The sequence below is a fragment of the Ascaphus truei genome, chromosome 1, assembly GCF_040206685.1.
Source record: "Ascaphus truei isolate aAscTru1 chromosome 1, aAscTru1.hap1, whole genome shotgun sequence".
NCBI lineage: Eukaryota > Metazoa > Chordata > Amphibia > Anura > Ascaphidae > Ascaphus > Ascaphus truei.
Window position 1 is genome coordinate 33,599,771 of NC_134483.1, and position 25,583 is coordinate 33,625,353.

The following is a 25,583-nucleotide window of genomic DNA, read 5'->3' on the forward strand; positions in this document are numbered from 1 at the left end:
AAGCTTGTAATATATCAACTACTTGTTGGTCCAATAAATGGTATCATCCCACCTATTCCCTCCCCCTCCTTCGCATACTATGGGATAATTGTTACTATGAATACACTTTTGCGATTTAATTTGCAAACCTTTTCAACATATCTCGGGTTATGAAACAAATGCTGGTAGCAGAAGCGCATGCGTTACTTGTCTCCTTTATTAAAATAAAGTTCTAGACTTCTAGGAGCTGAATTGGTCTGGAAAAATGTATGAAGAAGCGACCTGTGAGATTTGAAATGCTATGTTAACACAGTATCACATGAATTATAGTCCATGAAAAGGTGTCACAAATTGTTACAAATCTACATCCTAGTGACACAAATAGAGGAAGAGCAGGATTTGCACCATTACCGAATCGCTGATCTATGCTGCAAGTTAAAACTAGATTTGTTCATATTTGTCTATTAAAAAATATAACTATTATTGAATCATTTCTGAAAAGTCGTTTCCCTGAAAATGTTTGTAAACAGAATCCTGATGTTTAGTGCATCATTTGCTGCCCATATATCTCCCCCTGCCCACTTCACTCATAGGCATTTGATTGGTGCAGGGGGTGGCCAACTCCAGTCCTCAAGGGCGCCTGCAGGTCAGGTTTTAAGGATATCCCTGCTTCAGCACAGGGGGCTCAGTCAGAATGACTGAAGGAATCATTTGGGGCCCCACACATTCACGCCCCTTCCATGTAAAACAATCAGATCCCCCATTTCATAACATTTTGTTAATGGATACAACAGACGGGCAGAATAGTCCTGGCCCCAACTGATACTTGAAGCTGTGCTCAATTGCTTCTTCTGCCTATCAACACGCAGTGAATTATTGCAGAAGGAAAGCTGGGGAAGCAACAGGAATGTATCTGTTACAGACAGGGCTGATCTTGGACTTAGAGAAGACTGACAAGGGGAGGTGTTTTCATTTGCTGTCTAATGTATTCATCACAAAGCCCAAGTGAGTCATATTCTTACTGGTGTCAAGAGGTCATCTTCTTTGCAGGATTTGAGGTACCCTCTAAATTTCACGGTGAACGCTTAGTGAAACCGTTTAATTCGGAAAGGCTGTGGCAAGAGAAATCAGTTTGTTCAGGAGGATATACAAGGTCTCTGGTTCTTCCTGGCTTTTTTTTGAGGGCTTATTGTGTTTTCCATAAGATAATCCATCCGGCTAATAGAATAACGAACAAAGCCGCTTTTCCCACATGCATAATGTGCCTGCACAAAACTACTTAAAGTCTGATTCGGATTATTAACAGTCAGTTTAATTAATTAGCTGCCAGAAAGGTTTAAACAAAGATTATTCTGTGACATGTGTGCCTTAATGTATTTTTATTAGCTATTGTAGAACGACTCACATGGTCGGAAACACGACACCATTAAAGACCCAATTCATATTGGGGAATTGCAACCACTGGAAATGATCCATGTTCCATTCAACAATGATGCAGAGAATGTCTATATATCCATTACAAAGAAACACTGTTGACGTAATGGTATTAAGCCATAGCAAAGGAAAAGAAGAGAAACGCAGGGATGTAGACCAGTAACCCGTGACTTTGCCGCACATTTGCTTTGGAACCGTATTAAAAATAGTTGTCTATGAAATAATCAAATAGATGAACATCGTCAGGTCTGACTTGTGTCTTGTGTTACTGGAGTTTGCATGGGGCTGAAAGTGAGTGTACGTGGGGGAGGCGGAACCTACCGCCAGGCATTGAATGGAAAGGTGAATTGATGTTGTCTCCCAACAATTTAGAAATCTGGTGTGACCGTAGGGGGTAACCAGGCTACATAATAAAGGTTAAGGCTTCTAGTTATCCCTGAAACCGTGGGGTCCCTGATAAGCATAAGCACCATAAGCCAGGGTCCAGGGATAATACATGTAGAAAATAAAGTGACCACCTGCTTTTTTCTGTTTTTCTGTTCCCTTGGCCCTAGAACTGTGCGATTTCTTGTGTCGGTTTTAGGGAGGATATTTGAGTAGAAATGCAATTATTTTGTTTGCAGCAGTTTGGGCGCCAAAGTTACCAGTAGTCCTTTAATTCTCCCCTTCGAGCAGGCATGATTTGCCGGTACGCAGGGTGAATTACACCGGGTAAACCCAGTGTCCCCCAGACTCCTGAATTTCGAGCCCAAATATCCCAAATCTATTTTCCTTATAAGTATAAGATTCTCCAATGTGTATATTTTATTAAAGTGTACTGTATAATGTTTTAGACATTTACTATAAGGCTCTATATAGTCAGTGAGGGCATCAGCAGAGACGCCGGCATACCTGTATAGAGTGCGTAGTTCAAAGAGGAGAGGATGTCCAGAGGTGAGAAGACCGTTTGGTGGGCGAGGAAGGGTGAATTGCCAAGTCCAGAGAACAAAGGGCACCCTGTGGGGACATCTGTTGTATCTGCCAGACTTGGTGGAGCCTGCCCAGCGGGTGGCAATGAGTTAGCTGGGGGAGATACAGCTCGTAGGCGCTTCTCCCATTGGATAAATCATATTTCCCACTCATCCGGCTTTTTGAGCCGGCTTGGCACGCCTCCTCCTCTGGCGACAGCCCAGAGACGAGCCCCTGTTTCTATTGGCTGGCGGGGAGGAATTCCCACGCTCTGATTGGTCGCTCATCCTTCCTCCATGTTGAACATAGCTCAGCGGAGGATATGTAAGGAGAAGCCCCAGTCAGAGAACCAGACGATTTTGTGGCTTGAGTCGATGAAGCTATTGCGGGCTTTTCAAAGTTGCTCTGTCCCAAATTGCAGAGCAACCGGCTTCGTTTTGAAGCTAGGAAAGTCTGCCCTGCAGAGACTAAGTCAGACGTGAGGACCAAGTTCTCATCTGAGAACGTAGCGGTCGCGGTCAGGAGTTTCTGCCGAAATCAGTTCCAGTAGTATCGGGACTAGGTCCCTGTCAGGAGCTTCTGCTGAATCTCGGTCCAGGACGTCCGGAACAAGGTTCTGATCAGGGTAAGCCCTTGCAAGCGGGCGCCCTTCACCTAGGAAAGGCTAGATCACATACCCCAGACCCCAGTAAGTGTGTATATTTCTGTATTTTGTGTTTTGTTGTATTTACGAGGTTTATCCAAAGAAACCCCATTTTATTTCACTGCCTTGTTTTGCCTATTGAATGATTCCCTAAAGGTCTGTCCTTACCCCTCAGCAAGGCTTCAGAAATAAAGTGACACTGAGCAGTGCATCTGTCTGTCCATCAGCCCCAGGTCTAACCCTTGGGGTGCCCCTTGAGATAGCTACCACTTCATGAGGTCTGGCAAGTCATGCGCCCTATGACTTATAGCTACAACATGGGCCATTTGCCCGTTGGCTAGGGGAGATCACGCCACAGGAGTGCTGAATGCAATCTAAACAACACCTCTTCCATTTGGTGCAATCAGTGATGTTGCTATCGAGATCGCTCCTGTGGCTGCAGCGTAATCACCTGAGCTGCCATGCAGCTGTGCTGTGGTGCCTGAACAGTCCAGGCGAGGAGACAGAGCTGGATTGGCGCATAATTGCAGGCATGTTGTTACCCTGTATTGTACCTGTGAGCTGCCCTATCACTGTGAGAAAGGAACAATAATGCTTCAGCTAATGTTATGTTTTGAAGGCGTATCTTCTTGGTAGTAGAGCGAACCCGGTTTGATCCCTAACGCTGGCTTTCTTTGTTACCTAAGGCCAGGGGTGGTCAACTCCAGTCCTCAAGACACCCCTCCCCCCCCCCCCCAAACAGGTCAGGTTTTAAGGCTATCCCTGCTTCAGCACAGGTGGCTCAGTTGAAAACTGTGCTGAAGAAGGGAGTGATTGATTCACCTGTGCTGAAGCAGGGATATCCTGAAAACGGACCTGTTAGGGGGTCTTTAGGACTGGAGATGAGAAGCCCTGTCTCAGGCATTTCACTTTATCTCCCTTTGACTCAGGCCCCAAAATGAGATTGTACGTGCTTTGGAGCCGGGACTCATGGCTGCGACATTCTCTGTAATGTTCTATGTATGGTGTCCCTTATCTAAGAAACAATTCTATTCCTTCCACTGGTACTCTCATTCTATCTTAGCTCTAGTATAAAGGCCCCCTAGTCCTCTATCGCCTTCTGACAGTTGTCCAAATAATATAGCAGGAATATTAATGTAGTCCCTTGTGTGACCTCATCAATAATTGTATGAGTGGTAATGAAGAAGCATGGATGTTTTGACTTGTCCTTCTAAAATAACACATTTTAAAACATGGTGTTTCAAATATTTGTGCTATGTTGTTTGTGCAAGGCTGTTTATTCTAACCCCCATGGTGCTGGTTGTATGGTGCTGGTGGTGGTAATTGATCATCTTTTGGGCCTCTATTTTTGTTGTTGCACATCCTTGTTTTGAGATGTGACCTTAAGAATTGATGATCCTTATGGGGGCCTCACAACCTCCTAATTTCTGCTGGTAACCCATGAAAGAAAGACTGGTATTTACTGCATAGCAGTATATTAGAGACTTCTCTGGTACTGAAGAGGTTAAAACAACAGTCCTCTCAGTTGCCCGTCTCCTTTTTGGGGGGCAGGTATCTTCTAGTATAGGACAGCAATGACCCTACGCTCTGAAACTTCTACTCTTACATTCCACATGCCAGATAAGTAGGATTATTTGAGTGCAGGGTTTTTGCTTTCTTCCAAGATGGGGAGTTTTCTCTCTGTGAGCCAGTCGGTAATCGTGACTTGGTCCCTGGGTGATCCACATTGTCATCCTGCCAACCAAAATATTAGATTGTAAGCTCTACGATCCATGAATGTGTGCTTTAAAAATGTAAATCATTATTTGGTGTGTTTGTTTCCCCCCCCCCCCAAAAGCTCAAAATGATCAGCACGGGTATCTATGGACTGCTTCTGTGTGTCATCAGAATTGAGAAATACAGATATATTGGGGTAAAAGTGGTGCATTTCTGAGGGGAAAAAAAATCTACACCAGATGTATCAAATAAAAAAAATCCCATTGAAATCAATAGGATTTATTTCTTTAATACACCTGGAGACGTGTGTGCTCATAATTGCACTGGTCTTCCCTTAATATACAAGATTCTTTGTAAGAATCACAAGAAAGCTGTAGAACTTTTTATTGAAAGGTGAATGGTCACCTTTGTTTTTCACAGTAAAATATGAAGGAATTGCATCTTTAATAGCTCCTCCACCAAAGCAAGGAGATAATTCCAATGAGAGAATTGCAGTGTGATAACAGACATATACCATCCTTTTTTGTGTTGTAGGAAACAGCAGAAAACACAAGGAGGGAATAAGCAGCCACCACCACTACATCCACAACACAATGAGCACCAACAAGTGAACGTTACTGCCAAACCCAGCACCAGAGATCACCAGAAACAATACCAAGGAGGCCAGGTTCCCCAATCCTCAGGCAAGCAGGGCCACCACGGCTACAGCCAAAACCGCCGATGGCACCACAACCAGAAGCACCCGCCAAATGACAAAGACCTCCAGAGAAACGCCAAAGAGACTGAGAGCCTCAAAATCGAGGACGCCTCTGTTTGCACGGTGCACATCCCGCTGGAAATGACCAGGAGCACCGAGGCGACAGAGAGACAATCTCAGCAGACGAGCGTCCCGGAATCGGAAACAAGGCGGAAGGACAGTATTCAGGATCGCACCAGGGACAGGCCCAAAGTAAACCTGCTCCAGTCTTCCAAAGACAGACTGCGAAGGCGACTCAAAGAGAAGGTAAGACATGTGTCTGTCGGGAAGGAGTAATGCATAGGTACAGTCCTGCTAATGAACTATTGGTAACTGTGGGTTTAAACTCACAGCGCCCCCTCCATGTTTAGATTTCTTCACAATACTGTGTAGTAGGGATGTTTTCACCCCTAGTTTTTCTCTGTGTATGTTTTTATATATATTTTTTTAAATGACTCCAAAGACGTAAATAAATGTGACTGCTAAGTTACACCTATAGCCCACAGAGAACCTTATCTGAGAAGATAAAAAGAGCCATATCATTGCACTCACAAACAGAGGTAAATATAAAGCACGTACAGTATGAGTGTAATACACTTTTTGCTTTATATTTACCTCTGTTTGTGAGTGCAATGATATATATATTTTTTATATGGGAGAGAGAGAGGGCAATGGGGAGAGAGGGGGAGCGGAGATAGTGGGTGAGCGGGGAGAGAGGTGGAGCAGGAAAATTATATCCCGGGCAACGCCGGGTATATCAGCTAGTTTATCAACTTGCCAACCGCAACAGTACACCTGGGAGGTGCTTTATTTTCCATTTGGCGCCTCTGTGAGATGTCTCTCTGCATTTTGTGTTGGGTAGGAAGTTCCTGCCCCTAATGAAGGCCTCTCCTCCTCTTGTGTCCTTTGCTCTTCTGACATGGGGGGGGGGGGGGAAGGTGCATTACTCCCCAGGACGTCGTCGCAGGGACATGCTCAAATAGTGGAATCTCTTTCCCTCTCTCTTCTCCCCCCCTTCCATCTCTCTTTTCCTCCCCCCCTTACCTCTCTATTCTCCCCCTTCTTTCTCTCTTCTCCACCCTTCTCTCTCTTCTTCCCCCTTTCTTTTCTCTTCCTTCCCCCATTCCCTTTCTCTTCCTTCCCCCATTCCCTTTCTCTTCCTTCCCCCATTCCCTTTCTCTTCCTTCCCCCATTCACTTTCCCTTCCCCCCATTCCCTTTCCCTTCCCCCCATTCCCTTTCTCTTCCCCCCCCGTTCCCTTTGTGATCCCTCTCTCTGCCCTCCATTTTCTCTCCTCCCCCCTTCCCTCTCTCTTCACCCCCTTCCCTCTCTCTTCCCAGTCTCTTTCTTCTCCCCCCATCTTTCTCTCTTCTCCCCCCTCCCCTCTCTCTTCTCCCCCTCCCCTCTCTCTTCTTCCCCCCTTCCCTTTCTCTCCCTTACTCTCTCTCCCTTACACTCTCTCCCCTCTCTCTCAATCTCCCTCCCTTAAACTCTCCTCTCTCTCTTTCCCCCCTTTCACTCTCCCCCTTTACACACTCTTCCTCCCCCTTATAAGCACTCCCCTCTCTCACTCTTTTCCCCCATTAAACTCTCTCCCCTTATTGCTCTCTCCCCCCCCTCACTCTCTCTCCCTTCTCTCTCTTTCTTCCTTACACTCTCCCCTCTCTCTCCTCTCTCCCTTCTTCCCTCTTACACTCTCCCCTCGCCCCTCTTACACTCTCCCCTCTCTCTCCCTTCTCCCCTCTTACACTCTCCCCTCTCTCTCCCTTCTCCTGCCTTACTCTCCCCCTCTTTCCCTTCTCCCCCCTTACACTCTCCCTTCTCCCCTCTTACACACTCCCCTCTCTCTCACTTCTCTCGCCTTACTCCCCCCCTCTCCCTTCTCCCCCCCTCTCTCCCTTCTCCCCCCTTACACTCTCCCTTATCCCCTCTTACACTCACCCCTCTCTCTCCCTTCCCCCCTCTAACACTCTCTCTCCTCAATCTTCACATACACACACTACAGCCCTTTATACACACACACACACACACACACACACACACACACACACACACACACACACACACACACACACACACACACACACACACACACACACACACACACACACACACACCCATATATATATATACACAGACACACACCTTGATTAGGCCTCCTGTGCTGTGCCAGACCACAGCTCCCTCCTCTGGTCGGGTGGAAGTTGGATCCGCCGGGCCTTGGACATTCATCCCAGCTCTCTCCCCCCGCCTGTCGGCCGCTAAACCCTTGAGGGGAGCCCGCGGGACCCCGGTTGAAAATCACTGGCCTAAGAAGACGGAAATTGCTCCTTTTAACCCCTTGCCTGCCAATCCATTGCAGGCTTTACTGTCCGAGCAGAGGTTACAGCAAGACCTTGAAATGTTATCAGGTTTTGGTGGGCGAAAGTTGCCTACAGCTCTGAAGCGGTTAATAACGCGTCTGATTATGAAGTGCAGGCATAGTTCACGGGAGCCAGGAGCTTGTTAATATTTTCGGCCAGAACATGATGTAGGTTACCAACTGTGGAAAGGTTAATTCCTATTTTGGTTAAATGACGGAGATGTGTTTTCGCAGTCCCGGCTTTGCATCTTCCTGCAACTGATAAAGAATACATATGCACCGTGAAAACATCCTGTTATGTGAACGGCGTGTCTTTGAATGGCAACGTAAACACGCTGCAGGGACAAAATAAGGGAAACTATATGGATTAGTTCAGTGTAGCTGTCAAGGATTAAAAGTGCACGCAGTGCAGTGAGGTTATCCTTGAAATGCGTGAGACTGCCCACCAGTGAGTATGACATGACGGATATTGAAATACTTTTTTCGAATGAGTGAGACTCTCTGCAAACAGCGGTTGAAGTGGGGTGTAGTTGGCGAAGGTGGCCAACCTATTTTTCAGGCGTGTCAATAATTGGGCACACATTTTTTTGAAGGCCACTGTCGTACTGAACCACCACCCCTCCCCCTCTTTTACTCAATCTCCCCCTCCTCATCTCTCACTCCCCCCTACTCCTCTCTCACTCCCCCTCCTCCTCTCTCACTCCCCCTTCCTCCTCTCACTCCCCCCTCCTCCTATCACTCCCCCTCCTCCTCTCTCACTCCCTCCTCCTCTCCCACTTCCCCCTCCTCCACCCCCCCCCCTCCTCTTTCACTCCCCCCATCCTCTCTCACTCCCCCCATCTCCTCTCCCACTCCCCACTCCCCCCATCTCCTCTCCCACTCCCCACTCCTCTCCCACTCCCCCCTCCTCGTCCTCTCCCACTCCCCCATCTCCTCTCCCACGGCCCCCTCCTCCTCTCTCACGACCCCCCTACTCCTCTCTCACGACCCCTCTCCTCCTCTCTCACAGCCCCCTCTCCTCCTCTCTCACAGCCCCCTCCTCCTTTCTCACGCCCCCCACCTCCTCTCTCACGACCCCCTTCCTCCTCTCTTAGGCCCCCTTTCCTCCTCTCTTACGCCCCCTTCCTCCTCTCTCACCCCCCTCTTCCTCTCTCACCCCCCCCTCTTCCTCTCTCACACCCTCCCTCCTCTCTCACTCCCCCCTCCTCTCTCACTCAATCCCCTCCCTCCACCTCTCTCACTGCCCTCCACCTCTCTCGACTCCAAGAATTGGCAATCAGATCACTCCATGGATCAATTTCCTTCGCATGTTTACTTATGTTTGCTTATTTGGTATATCCCTGTATACCTTTCCTTTCTAAAAAGATGTCCAACCTTTTTTTGAACAAATCTATTGTATCTGCCATCACAGTCTCCATGGGTAATGAATTCCACATTTTTACTGCTCTTACTGTAAAGAACCCTTTCCTTTGTTGCTGGTGAAATCTCCTTTCCTCCGACCTTAAGGGATGACCCCGAGTCCTTTGTATTGCCCTTGGAATGAATAGTTATTTTGAAGCTCCTTGTACTGTCCCCGAATATATTTGTATATAGTTATCATATCCCCTTTTAGACGCCTCTTTTGTAATGTAAATAAATCTAATTTAGCTAGCCTCTCCTCAGAAATTAGATTATCCATCCCCTTTATTAATTTGGTGGCACTTCTCTGTACTGTTGTACTCCGTATTCAAGGTGTGGTCTTACTAATGCTTTGTAAAGTGGCATAATTATGTTTACTTCCCTTCCATCCATTGCCCGTTTAATGCAAGATAAGATCTTGTTTGCCTTTGCAGCTACTGCATGACTTTGGGCACTATTGCTAAGCCTGCAAGCACTCCTAAATCCTTCTCCATCAAGTATTCTCCTAATTTATCCCCATTTAATTTGTAAATTAACAAAGAATAACAATACAAGTGCGCAACTAAAATGAATTAATAATTGTGATATGATAGTGATTAAATAATAACACTATAGACCCAAGTGAGTGTCATATATAATAACTGTGTTACCAGTCAAATAAATGGTGCGTCTGCTGCTGCACAAAGGGTAGCCCAAGACCCTGGGTTACTAGACAAAACAAAGAACAGCGCACAACGCTCATCGTGAAATAAGTAAGTACAATTTTATAATAAAAATGGTTCAAGGTTCTGCGTACATAAAGCAAGTGGGAAACAGGCACAGAATATAACACTGGTATCTGTTACCACTCCAGGAAACTGGAACACGCAGGGACAGCAGGTATGGATGTCTCCAGTCCACTTCCGCAGTCTGCACATAGGTGGTCTGCAAAGTCCCCGCTCAGCACGCGACGCACTTAGAGAGTCCAATGGGCTCACCCACAAATTCCAGGTAAGTCCGGCTAGAGCTCCGCCGAAACAGGAGTCTACATTGGTGAACTCACAGCCTCGTGAGACAGCGTCTGACGCAGCGTCGCACTGAGTGCCGTCGGGTGATGATGACGTCACCGCTTGTGCGTCAATAGGAAAGAGTTTCTGAAAGGCTGCTAAATCACCAGAAACTTGCCAAATAAAACTGGAAAGCATACAGATAAAAGAGTGGTATATTCTAACGCGTTTCCCCTGAAGAAGTAGCCGTTTAGCGCTACGAAACGCGTTGGAATATACCACTCTTATCTGTATGCTTTCCAGTTTTATTTGGCAAGTTTCTGGTGATTTAGCAGCCTTTCAGAGAGACTCTTTCCTATTGACGCACACGCAGTGACGTCATCATCACCCGACGGCACTCGGTGCGACACTGCGAGTCTGACATCAGACGCTGTCTCGCGAGGCTGTGAGTTCACCAATGTAGACTCCTGTTTCGGCGGAGCTCTAGCCGGACTTACCTGGAATTTGTGGGTGAGCCCATTGGACTCTCTAAGTGCGTCGCGTGCTGAGCGGGGACTTTGCAGACAACCTATGTGCAGACTGCGGAAGTGGACTGGAGACATCCATACCTGCTGTGCCTGCGTGTTCCAGTTTCCTGGAGTGGTAACAGGTACCAGTGTTATATTCTGTGCCTGTTTCCCACTTGCTTTATGTACGCAGAACCTTGAACCATTTTTATTATAAAATTGTACTTACTTATTTCACGATGAGCGTTGTGCGCTGTTCTTTGTTTTGTTTTGTCTAATTTGTATGTCGCCTGTTTATTCTTGTGTCCCAAATACATATCCTTACATTTATCTGTTTTAAACCTCATATGCCATTTAGCTGCCCACGTTTCCAGTCTCTCCAAGTCCTTCTGGAGAGAAATTACATCCTGCTCTGATTCTACTACCTTACACAATTTAGTGTCATCAGCAAAGATGGAGACTTTGCTCTCTATGCCAACCTCAAAACAAGATAAAGCAGGGGTCCCAGTACCGATCCCTGAGGTACTCCACTCACGACTTTAGTCCAACCTGAAAAAGTTCCATTTATGACAACTCTCTGTTGTCTGTCCTTCAACCAGTTTTCAATCCAGGTGCATATATTTTTACTGAGTCCAATTTACTTTATTGTGTACACCAACCTCTTGTGTGGAACCGTATCAAAAGCCTTTGCAAAATCTAAGTAGACCACATCAACTGCATTACCCTGGTCTAAATTCCTACTTGCCGCCTCAAAGAAACTAATAAAGTTAGTTTGACATAGCATATGGAGTATGTACTGTAGATTAGTACACAGTTTATTAAAATCTGCCTTTCTAAAGTTTAAGGTCTTTGTTGAACCCAAGTAATCTGTTTTTTGATAATTTATTTAAAATGAGACCATGTTATGATCACTGTTACTCAAATGTTCCAGGACTTGAATATATGCTGTGACTTCTACATTGTTTGATATTGCCAAATCCAGAACTGCCCCTCTCCTGGTTGGTTCCTCAATAATTTGGGTCATGTAATTGCCTTTGAGCACCCCCAAAAACCTGTTTCCTTTTGTTGTAATGCTAATCTCATTGCCCCAGCCAATGGCTGGATAATTAAAATGACCGATTATGCAAACATGACCTAGTTTTGATACCTTCTCCATTTGCAAAAGTATTTTAGCTTCCTCAAACTCACAGATATTTGGTGGTTTATAGCATATCCATACAAACATTTTCTTTATACTTTTGCCTCCACTGCTAATTTCTATCCACAAGGTCTCTACATTTTCATAATTCCCTTTATAAACATCATCCCTTATAATAGGTTTTAGATCCGGTTTAACATATAAGTATACTCCACCTCCTCTTCTATTTGCTCGATCCTTCCGAAAAAGGGAATAACCCTCTAAATTAACTGTCCAGTCATGATGTTCATCCCTCCATGTTTCATCCCACCTTGCAGCTATTAATTCAAGCTCCCCCATTTTATCTGTCGGGATTCTTGCATTAGCAAGCATGCATTTAAGTTTTTTTTTCAGTCTGTACTATTATCTTATCTGCTCCTGCCTTTCTGCGTCAATTGGGTTTAGTCTTTAGATGTTTCTAGTATTATCTGTATTTACTATGGGTGTCTCGCTGCTTGCCAAACTCGCACTTGCCCCCATTCTACATCCATAACCCCCTCCTATTTCCCCATCTATTCTACTTGGTTCGTTATCTGTTTCATTCCCTTCCCCTCTCCATCCTAGTTTAAAATCTCGCCATATACGCCGATACACATGCAGACACGCTGATACACATGCAGACATGCTGATACACATGCAGACACGCTGATACACATGCAGACACGCTGATACACATGCAGACACGCTGATACACATGCAGACACGCAGATACTCATGCAGACACACTGGTAGACGTGCAGACACACTGATACACATGCAGACACACTGATACACATGCAGACACGCTGATACACATGCAGACACACTGATACACATGCAGACACGCTGATACACATGCAGACACGCAGATACTCATGCAGACACGCAGATACTCATGCAGACACGCTGATACACATGCAGACACACTGATACTCATGCAGACACGCTGATACTCATGCAGACACGCTGATACTCATGCAGACACGCAGATACACATGCAGACACGCTGATACACATGCAGACACGCTGATACACATGCAGACACGCAGATACTCATGCAGACACGCAGATACTCATGCAGACACGCTGATACACATGCAGACACACTGATACTCATGCAGACACGCTGATACTCATGCAGACACGCTGATACTCATGCAGACACGCAGATACACAGATACACATGCAGACACGCTGATACACATGCAGACACGCTGATACACATGCAGACACGCAGATACTCATGCAGACACGCAGATACTCATGCAGACACGCTGATACACATGCAGACACACTGATACTCATGCAGACACGCTGATACTCATGCAGACACGCTGATACTCATGCAGACACACTGATACACATGCAAACACGCAGATACTCATACAGACACGCAGATACACATGCAGACACGCTGATACACATGCAGACACGCTGATACACATGCAGACACGCTGATACACATGCAGACACGCTGATATACATGCAGACACACTGATACACACACACTGATACACATGCAGGTACACTGATACACATGCAGACACACTGATACACAAGCAGACACGCTGATACACATGCAGACACACTGATACACACACACTGATACACATGCAGACACGCTGATACACATGCAGACACGCTGATACACATGCAGACACGCTGATATACATGCAGACACGCTGATACACATGCAGACACGCTGATACACATGCAGACACACTGATACACATGCAGACACGCTGATACACATGCAGACACGCTGATACACATGCAGACACGCTGATACACATGCAGACACGCTGATACACATGCAGACACGCTGATACACATGCAGACACGCTGATACACATGCAGACACACTGATACTCATGCAGACACACTGGTACACATGCAGACACGCTGATACACATGCAGACACGCTGATACACATGCAGACACGCTGATACACATGCAGACACACTGATACACATGCAGACACACTGATACACACACACTGATACACATGCAGGTACACTGATACACATGCAGACACACTGATACACACACGCTGATACACATGCAGACACACTGGTACACATGCAGACACCCTGATACACATGCAGACACACTGATACACATGCAGACACACTGATACACATGCAGACACGCTGATACACATGCAGACACGCTGATACACATGCAGACACGCTGATACACATGCAGACACGCTGATACACATGCAGACACGCTGATACACATGCAGACACGCTGATACACATGTAGACACGCTGATACACATGCAGACACGCTGATACACATGCAGACACGCTGATACACATGCAGACACGCTGATACTCATGCAGACACACTGATACACACACACTGATACACATGCAGGTACACTGATACACATGCAGACACACTGATACACACACGCTGATACACATGCAGACACACTGGTACACATGCAGACACACTGATACACATGCAGACACACTGATACACGGCAGACACACTGATACACATGCAGATACACTGATACATATGCAGACTCGCCGACACACGTGCAGACACGCTGATACACATGCAGATACACTGATACATATGCAGACACACTGATACACATGCAGAAACACTGATACGTATGCAGACTCGCCGACACACGTGCAGACACACTGATACACATGCAGGTACACTGATACACATGCAGACACACTGATACACACACGCTGATACACATGCAGACACCCTGATACACATGCAGACACACTGATACACATGCAGACACGCTGATACACATGCAGACACACTGATACACATGCAGACACGCTGATACACATGCAGACACGCTGATACACATGCAGACACGCTGATACACATGCAGACACGCTGATACACATGCAGACACGCTGATACACATGCAGACACACTGATACACATGCAGACACACTGATACACATGCGTACACACTGATTCACATGCAGACACACTGATACACATGCAGACACACTGATACACATGCGTACACACTGATACACATGCAGACACGTTGATACACATGCAGATACACTGATACATATGCAGACTCGCCGCCGGCACACGTGCAGACTCACCGCCGGCACACGTGCAGACTCGCCACCGGCACACGTGCAGACTCGCCACCGGCACACGTGCAGACTCGCCGACGGCACACGTGCAGACACGCCGGCGGCACACGTGCAGACACGCCGACGATACACGTAAAGACACGCCGACGATATACATGCATGCACATAATTACAAACACAGGTATTGGTACTGGTATATACACATATTTGCACCCTATAATAATGTTTGTGTGTGTATTTGTTCCCCCTGTGATTGGCCCACCAGCTCATTGGCCTGAGAATAGGCTGACGTCACAGCAGGGCCTGCCCCTCACACCGCGTGCTCCTCTTGGGCTCACTTGGAGTTGGCAGCTCACTTGGCAGGACCACACACTGACTACTTTGCTACTCATGCTCCTCAGCTCACCGCCGCTGATCTCACCCTTCCACCCGCTCCTCACTCTCTTTCCCCCCCACCCTCTCCCCGGTCACACCAAAAGAAACCCTCACCGGCGCCGCCGGCACCGCTACCCTCTGCGCCGCCGCACGCACCGCCTCACCTCTCTCCCCCCGTCTCCCCCTTCCTCCGCACCTTTGCGGGGGGGGACCACAGTTAAGAGAGAGGGGGGGGCAACACCAGACTGACTGCCACACACACACTGACTGACTGCCACACACACACTGACTGACTGCCACACACACACACACACACACACACACACTGACTGACTGCCACACACACTGACTGGCTGCCACACACACACACTGACTGACTGCCACACACACACTGACTGACTGCCACACACACACTGACTGACTGCCACACACACACACTGACTTTCACACACACACACTGACTAACTGCCACACACATACACTGACTGCCACACACACACACACACACACACACACACACATACACACACACACTGACTGCCACACACACACACACTGAATAAAAGGTACCCGGGCGCGCTCTATAGATTGTGCTATCACCTTAAATAAAGCGAAAAGATAAATGGAAAAATATTACCAGTTCAGGGACCCCTGTGTCTCCTTCTTCGTAAGTGTGAACATCTAGGGATCGTCCGTCCGCTGCTCACACACCCTGCCAAGGATCCCCCGTCCGCTGCTCAAACACCCTGCCAGGGATCCCCCGTCCGCTGCGCAAACACCCTGCCAGGGATCCCCCGTCCGCTGCTCAAACACCCTGCCAGGGATACCCCGTCCGCTGCTCAAACACCCTGCCAGGGATCACCCGTCCGCTGCTCAAACACCCTGCCAGGGATCCCCCGTTCACTGCTCAAACACACTGCTAGGGATCCCCCGCCCGCTGCTCAAACACCCTGCTAGGGATCCCACATCCACTGCTCAAACACCCTGCCAGGGATACTCCATCCGCTGCTCACACACCCTGCCAGGGATCCCCCGTCCGCTGCTCAAACACCCTGCCAGGGATCCCCCGTCCACTGCTCAAACACACTGCTAGGGATCCCCCGCCCGCTGCTCAAACACCCTGCCAGAGATCCCCCGTCCACTGCTCAAACACACTGCTAGGGATCCCCCGCCCGCTGCTCAAACACCCTGCTAGGGATCCCCCGCCCGCTGCTCAAACACCCTGCCAGGGATCCCCCGCCCGCTGCTCAAACACCCTGCTAGGGATCCCCCGCCCGCTGCTCAAACACCCTGCCAGGGATCCCCAGTCCGCTGCTCAAACACCCTGCCAGGGATCCCCCGCCCGCTGCTCAAACACCCTGCCAGGGATCCCCCGCCCGCTGCTCAAACACCCTGCCAGGGATCCCCCGCCCGCTGCTCAAACACCCTGCCAGGGATCCCCCGTCCACTGCTCAAACACACTGCTAGGGATCCCCCGCCCGCTGCTCAAACACCCTGCTAGGGATCCCCCGTCCGCTGCTCAAACACACTGCTAGGGATCCCCCGCCCGCTGCTCAAACACCCTGCCAGGGATCCCCCGCCCGCTGCTCAAACACCCTGCTATGGATCCTCCGTCCGCTGCTCAAATACCCTGCTAGGGATCCCCCGCCCGCTGCTCAAACACCCTGCCAATGATCCCCCGCCCGCTGCTCAAATTCCCTGCTAGGGATCCCCCGCCCGCTGCTCAAACACCCTGCCAGGGATCCCCCATCCGCTGCTCAAACACCCTACTAGGGATCCCCCGCCCGCTGCTCAAACACCCTGCCAGGGATCCCCCGTCCGCTGCTCAAACACCCTGCCAGGGATCCCCCGCCCGCTGCTCAAACACCCTGCTAGGGAGATGACCTTTTCTCCCAAATATACAGAAAACAAATAGAGAAACGAGGGGAGCGCGGATCAGAAACACAACAAAAATATGTAAAAATGATAATCAGCACTGTGAGTTCTCCTAAGGGAAAGTCCGCTACTAATGGTGACAAAATGTCAGAGATAATATGGTACCCATGTAGTGGAAGAAAGATGGTGAAATTAAATAGATAGACTACTAACAATACTCACACGGGCCAGTGTGAGCAAAAACCCTTAGGGGCTTCACTCTGTAGAGGGTCTTCTCCTTGAACCACACACCTTCCTCTTTGCTGCTGCACAGCACACAGGTCCTCAGAATATCGAGTTGCCCAAGAGTGAAAAAAAGGAGGAACCAAGAGTAGGTATCAGTATTTATATAATAACATATGATGGTAAAGGGCTGGTGGATGATCTCAGAGAAAATATTAAATATATATATATATATTTATATATATATGCAAATTCTCACACGGGCCAGTGTGAGTCAAAACCCATAGGGGTTTAACTTTATGGAATGTTAATTTCCTGGAACTGCATGTCTATTTTCTAGCAGCTATGCTGCATATGGGTCCTCAATGCCTCCAAAGATCTCCCAAAATATAGATGGAGAGTCCAGGTGTAGTGAACACTTACTTAATGATAATAAAAATATTGATAAAAACTTAACAGCACATACATTAATCCGGCAGGTGTGGACAGGTTGTGGAGGTGTTCTCCGCACTGGCGACTCTTTCCCTCCTGCGTCTGCAGCACGCTGGAGCGTTGGAACCCACAATATCGTCTGGAACGCACCCCTCACACACACACACTGGCTGACTGACACACACACACACACTGACTGACACACACACCCTGACTGACTGACACACACACACACACTGACACACACACACACTGATTGATACACACACACACACACACTGACACACACACACACTGACTGATAAACACACACACACTAACTGACTCACACACACACACACATTGACTGACACACACACACACTGACTGACACACACACACACACACACACTGACTGACACACATACACTGACTGACGCATACACACACACACTGACTGACGCATACACACACACACACACTGACTGACGCATACACACACACACACTGACTGACGCACACACACACACACTGACTGACGCACACACACTGACTGACGCACACACACACACTGACTAGCACCGCACACACTGACTGGCGTGCGCACACACTGACTGACGCGCCCACATACACTGCCTGACGCGCACACACTGCCTGACGCGCACACACACACTGACTGGCGCACACTGCCGCACACATATGAAGCTGTAAGGGAGGGGGGGACAGAGCTCTAAAGGGGTGGGGGTGGGAGAACAGAGCTGTAAGTAGGCAGGGGTCCGGACCTGTAAATGGGAGGGGGTGGAAGGAAAGGACCGGACCTGTAAATGGGGTGGGGGACCGGATTGATGTGAACGGGAGACAAACAGAGAGGGGGGAGACAAGGGAAGAAAGAGCGAGAGAGGGGGGGAGGAGCGAGAGAGGGGGGGAGGAGAGAGAGAGGGAGGGGTGAGAGAGAGGGGGAGGGGTGAGAGAGAGGGGGAGGGGTGAGAGAGGGGAGCGGGAACATTACATCCCGGGCAACGCCGGGTATATCAGCTAGTATGAAGATATACAGGTAGTCCTCGCTATCCAACGTTTCACTTTACAACAAATGGCATAACTAACACAATCCTATGGGCTGTTTTTCAACGCCAGAATGCGTTATCTGGCGCTCAACGCCTCTGATTAACATGGGACTCACTTTACAACGGTTTCACTATCCAGCGCTACTTCCAGAACGGATTCTGTTGGATAACCAAGGACCGCCTGTACAAAGACCAACACATTCACATGATTCCCGAGTGGGACACTAATAGGGGAGGTGGCTTCACCGCATATTGGATAGATGCCATATAAATGAGAAATGTAAATATTGTTTCTGCTACTTTATTGATAGTCTGTTTTTTTTTTTGCTTCCACAGGAAGAAGTTGCCGTCGCGGCTACGAGTCCTCAGAAGACCAAAATGGACAAACTTATAGAAATATTGAGCAGCATGAGAAACAACAGCAGTGATGTTGATTATAAGCTCACAACCTTCATGGAGGAGGCCCAGAATTCTGCCAACTCGGAGGAGATGCTTAGTGAAATAGTAAAGACTATTTATCAGAAAGCCGTGACAGACAGAAGCTTTGCACACACAGCTGCCAAACTCTGTGACAAAATGGCTCTGTTTATGGTAGAAGGAACCAAGTTCAGAAGCCTGCTTCTCAACATGCTGCAGGTAATGTCATTTTGGCCGGCGCTTCCTTCTACTATTCCATTCGTTGAGCTATTACAACACTGCAAACTCGGCACATTATGGGGGTGGTTTTGTTAAAGATGATCTAAACACTCAACAGTGCAGAACGCGGTGCGGCATACAATGCCCAGACTTTTCTCATATGTCATGTGAGCGATGGATGTGTAGACAATCTGCCATCACTCGGTAATCCAATGTGTAATAGGTGCACAAATACCTTCAGGTAGATGGATGTATAGATCTATTAATGAATTGCACATATAGCTATGAGTTTGTCATGGGTCCATCAATGATGCAGAATCATGATCACCGTTTTGTTAATGCTGTAGCTTGCTATGTTTAAATATGTCACTATAAAACTAGTGTAGGATTTATTGCAGATTGATATCTTTTTGAGGGACCAACATGGAATTTTTTTTTTTTAATCATTAAAGTTTTTATTTTAATGTTGGGTACAGAACTAAAAATGGGATTGGGGGGTATTGCATTGCACAAAAAAGAATTGAGGTTTCAATTAGAGGGGAAGGAGGGTGTTGGAAGGGGAGAGGGGAATTCTGCAGACTTCGTAGGAGTACAAGATATCTTTTCTACGGTTCTACTTTTATACAGCATGGTACTGTAGGTACAAATACAATTTCGTAATAGCAAAAGTGGTGTAACCGGGCACTCAAGTGAAGGGGTTGATTGTAAAGTGAAATACTTAATTAAGAAAAACAAATCTCAACAAACTTAGTGCAAATAAGTGTGCTAAAAATAGAAACGTGACTAAAAGATAATTCATCTATATACCAACATAATAACTTCATATTGAAAATATATCCACCTTCGCTCCACAGGGACAAATGTGATTAAGTGTAAATATATAATATAATTAGGCAGCTCAAACAACCCTTTGTAGACCATCCTCTGGTCCCGGAAAAACTTGGATGTCCAAAAAATGGGGAGCGTTCTCAAGAATAGTGACGAATATACTGTATGTGGAAGATAGAAAAATAAAGATAATAGTGCAGACCAGTTAAAATACAAATTTTAAATGTGAAAAAAAAAATTCTTGTGTTAATCCCACTCACATATGGTAGAGAAAATATATGCAGATCAGAGATACTTCTCTCTCTGATAGGCGCTCCCTGGTAAAACACCTCTGTGGAATCTGTTCTGTATGGCGTGTTGCTCCAGTAATGATTCAATGTATAAGAGAAAGAAGGAATACACTAATAGGGTAGTATGTTCAAATAAATATATTGCACAAATGGTAGGAGTTGCAGTTTCAACTCACATTTTCACAAGGTATCATTTGAGAGTACCTGCCGATCAATATTCAATGCCGATTCCTGCGTTGCTCCATGTATCCGCACTCGGCGTCCTCGGTGATGTCACAGGTCCTGGCGGAAGGAGTGTCTGTGGTCAGTCCGGCTGCCAGCACTTCGGTACGGGGGCCTTAGAGGCACAATTCTACACGTTTCGCCGTAGCTTTCTCAAGAATGATTCTTACTGGAGCAACACACCATACAGAACATATTCCCTAAGTGAGTCGGAGAGTTTTACTGATCTATCTAGTAGATCATTTAATGCTATGTTAAGGTTTCTCCCTATAATTAATGTTCCCTTCCGTAATTTCTCTAGATCAGAAAACAATGAGCCAAATAACTCTCTTTTTGGACTATTGGGAGCATATATACTCGCCAGAGTCTGGAAGTAGAATCCCGGGGGAGAAGAAAAAGTGTCGCACTGCTACAGTATAATTATACCAGTGCACCGCTTTTCCTTCCCCCCTCCCCCCGGGATTCTACATCCGGTATCTGGCTGCAAGCTGGGAGCACGTTGCCTCCGGACACCAAACAGCATGGTTGTAATTAACCGAATTTGATTATATGGTCTTTACAAACTTCTACTTTCAAGACCCAACCACCTATCTTTTAGGGCTAACTCCAGGAGGTGTTATCTTTGTCATGAGGGGGTCTGGATCTGCTATTTGTGTGGCATTTTTCAGACACCCCCTCTTGGTGCAATTATCGAGATCCACCACCGATTTAGGAGTTTTATCTTTATACATTTAACATTCCTATGCTGACCTGGAAAGACAATTACAATGTTACAATCAATACAATTGACATATGTTATATAGGAATGAAGTTATTCTGATACCACCCGTGAAAAGCGATGGATTTGGAAATCCGCCGCCCATGGGGACCTAACTGTTGCTGCCGCCCCCCCCCCCCTCCTTCTTCTGAACCATAGCGGCAAATGATGCGGCGGAAGTCACCAACGTGACGTCGCACGGCGTCGCATTGCGATGTCAACGAGACGCTGTGTGACGTGAGCGTCGGTTAAGGAGGAGGGGTGCGGCAGGTAAGGAGGCGGTCTACAAGGATTATAAATCATCCATTTTTATCGCATTTTTTCTGCTCTATCATAAATGGGATTTGGGTTTCAATTAATATTGCTACTCCATTTTTTCTCTCTCTACTGATGATGCTCGATGTGCCTGTGAGTATCAAAATATTTTTGGAAAGTCTTGGTGCTAAAATATGATTCTTGCAGCAATAACATGTCTGCCTTCATACTCGTGTAGCCTGTGCATGCTATGTTTCTTGTCTCGGGGCAGTTAAGTCCTCTCACATCACGTGATATAATGATGATTCCCTTATCTACCATACACTGTCATATTTGCCTGATTGTGATATAGAATAGGGGAAAGTAAGCTACATATCCAATAGCGTGTACCATGGGGGAGCGTTCTTGTATGTATTTGCATTGTGTGATATCTACGAAAACTGCATTGAGGGCTAGGAAAAAAAACAAAGAAAAAACACTTTTGTTTGAAAAATTAAAGGGCAGGGATGAGGGGGGAGAGGATAATTCAACTAGGATGGCGCGACAGCCAGGCCCAAAGCCCAGGGGGTGGAAGCCTGAGCAAAGCTTGTATGAGGGGGGGGGGGGGGGAGCATTTTCCGACGTAACCGCTTCAGGGTGAGATCAGCCGACGCAAACTAGGCAAAATATAGCTATAGTTAATCAGTTTGGTCTTATATTCTATTGCTGTTGTAACCCTTCTAAACATAAACATTCGTTAGAAAGGTAAATAAACATCACAAAGTCTCATTTTAATCAATGGATATTCCTCCTCCTGTGGTCTCGTGGGGGGGTGTGGACTTCATCCAGATCTTCCACGCTGTTCAGTTTGTGCGTCCTTTATGTTTGCGCCTCTTACTTTCGAAATTTCAAGTACACCGTCCCACATTTATTTATTTATCAAATGTTTTACCAGGAAGTAATACATTGAGAGTTACCTCTCGTTTTCAAGTATGTCCTGTGCATAGAGATGACAAATAATACATGGTTACAAATACAGATACATAAGTGAACAGGGTAAACCTTACATACAAGACATACTGTAGCATGCACAGTTAGATATAATATATATTATAGGCGTATGTAAATGTGATACAGTTTTAGTTTTGAAAGAACTTAGACTGGTGGCACCTGTGAGAGTCTCCGGTAAATTGTTCCAGTTTTGGGGTGCACGGTAAGAGAAGGAGGAGCGGCCGGATACTTTGCTGAACCTTGGGACCATGAACAGTCTTTTGGAGTCTGATCTCAGATGATAAGTGCTGCATGTGGCAGGGGTGAGGAGCTTGTTCAGATAGATGGGTAGCTTGCCCAGAAAGTATTTTAAGGCAAGACAGGAAAGTTGAACTTTGCGCCTAGACTCAAGTGATGACCAATCTAGTTCTTTGAGCATTTTGCAGTGATGTGTGTTGTAGTTGAATTGGAGAACAAAACAGCATATTGAATTGTAGAGGGTGTCAAGTTTGCTAAGGTGGGTTTGGGTTGCCGACCCTATACTATGTCCCCATAGTCGATAATTGGCATTAGCATCTGCTGTGCGATACACTTTCTGACCAGCAGATTTAGGGAGGCTTTGTTCCCGTAAGGTACACCTATTTTGGCATAGGTTTGGATGTCAGGGTATCAATATGCATCCCGAATGTTAAATGGGAGTCGAACCATATGCCCAAGTATTTAAAACTAGTAACAGGAGTTAGGGTGGTGTTAGCGTTGGTTCTAATCTGGAGCTCAGTCATTGGAAGCTTTAAAATTTTAGCATTGATCCAAAATACCATTGTTACAGTCTTGTCGGTGTTTAAAAACAGTGTGTTTTGGGAAATCCAATTTTCGAGTCTCAAAAAGTCAGATTGAAGTGTGTTCAAGGTCAGAGAGGCTAGGGCCGTGTGCATATAGGATTGTGTCATCTGCATACATGTGTATTGAGGCTCCCTTACAAGCTGTGGGAAGATCATTGATGAAGACTAAGAAGAGTAGGGGCCCCAGAACAGAGCCTTGCGGGACACCACAGGTGATATCCAGGGGGTTGGAGTTAGAGCCTGAAATGGACACATGTTGGGATCTACCTGATAGGTAGGAATGAAAACTGTTTAAAGCATGTTTCCCTATTCCAGTGCACTGGAGTTTGTTAACCAAGATAACATGATTAACCGTATCAAAAGCCTTTGCAAAATCTAGGAATACTGCACCAGTGGTTAGCAGGAAATAGCACTGACTGTATTCTAGTACAGGAATCACATGTAAGGTAAGCAGTGGGAACTTACAAGAAAGCCCCAATCATGGGCATTGGGTGCAGAGCACAGGGTGGTGTCCAGTATTGGGGTGTGGGGAACCAGAGGGTGGCTCTCTTCTGCAGAGGAATCGCTGCGCTGGCAGCTCCTTCCGCTATAAGATGCCCCAGAGCTTCTGGGTTCTCCTCTTGCCCAAGTTCAGAAGCCTCACGTGACGGCTCCAAAGACCTCTGACACGACAGCTACCAGCACACAGGAACGGAGTCCTGGTTTGCCTATTGGACTTCTGCATTATAATACTACAGTGTCTTCTCCTGTTGGTTCATGCAGATACAGTCTGAGTGGTTCAGTGTTTATGCTTTGCCCTCTTTTTTAGGGGTCTGGGAATTACCTATGTTTTAGTTTGTGGGGGATGTTATGCGTCTCATCACTTGTGTTATAACCTGATAGGTGCACTTAATTCACAGACAGAGTTGCACTATTCCTTGTGTGTTCTGTTTTTTATGCTTTCACCGGTGCACTGCGCTCCCTGACTTCTCTACACCTTGCTTCCAATGGTTCGCTAATTATATAAATCCCTGCGGTTCTGAGTCACTCTTCTTTCAAAGTCCTCAGGAGGGGGCTTTTCTCAAAATGTTTCATTAATAGAACAAATATAACTGTGGAATATTCAGGTCTGTGTTCAGGTTCTTTCAGTGGCATTAGAAGTTTGTGGTCTTTCTTCTTTGCCTGGTTCCTTCTTTGGTGAGATCTGGTTTAGGCCTAATCCTCTCATAAGATCTTCTGCCTCGGATATATTTCTGGCCGTTAGTACCTAGCCTCCCTGCCCCCTCTCACTTACCAGGCATAGCGGCACAGCGGGAGCGGAGCGTCACAGGAGTCAGGGAGCGGAACGCCAGTAAAAGACTATGTCAGCGGAGACGGCAGGGGAGGTACGCGCTGTAACACTGGACGTTACAACACGTACCTCCCCTGCCGTCTCCTGTGCTCCTGCTCTGATCGGATATCTTCGCCTGTCACAGCCAAGCCTACGCCGCCCGCTGGCTCAACGTCTTCCCTCCGCTGACATCTTCTACTGCCGCTCCGCTGCGCCCCAAGGACCTTTGTGCCCTAGGCGACCACCTAGGTTAGCCAAATGGACGAGCCGGCCCTGCCTTAACGCCCGTTCACTTGAATGGGCCGTAATGCGTCTTCAGGCACCCGAAATGTGTCTTGTGGAAAAGCACAGGTTAGTAAATACAGTTCTGTGATATTTGTCATTGTGCATGTTGCAGCTAGATGTTGGGTCCTAGATTACCCAATAAACACAGGACTACTTTTGTGGGCTATCAAAGAGGAACTGGGTTTCTAAATCTTTATTTGAAGTGATCAAAATGATACTCCATAAAATTATTATTTTTTAAAAGCTGAATCATTTGTTGTAGTTTAGATACAAACACATTTTTCTTTGCT

General features: G+C 46.9%; 1 protein-coding gene across 4 annotated transcripts in view; it reads left to right on the forward strand.

The window, feature by feature from the left end:
- CTIF (cap binding complex dependent translation initiation factor) overlaps positions 1-25,583 on the forward strand; it is a 419,064-nt gene that overhangs the window by 270,329 nt on the left and 123,152 nt on the right. For all 4 annotated transcript variants that reach the window (XM_075586030.1, XM_075586013.1, XM_075586021.1 and 1 more), the window contains 2 exons: positions 5,255-5,723; positions 19,237-19,536. In XM_075586030.1, the coding sequence (XP_075442145.1) occupies positions 5,255-5,723; positions 19,237-19,536 (769 nt within the window). The remainder of the gene's footprint in view (positions 1-5,254; positions 5,724-19,236; positions 19,537-25,583) is intronic.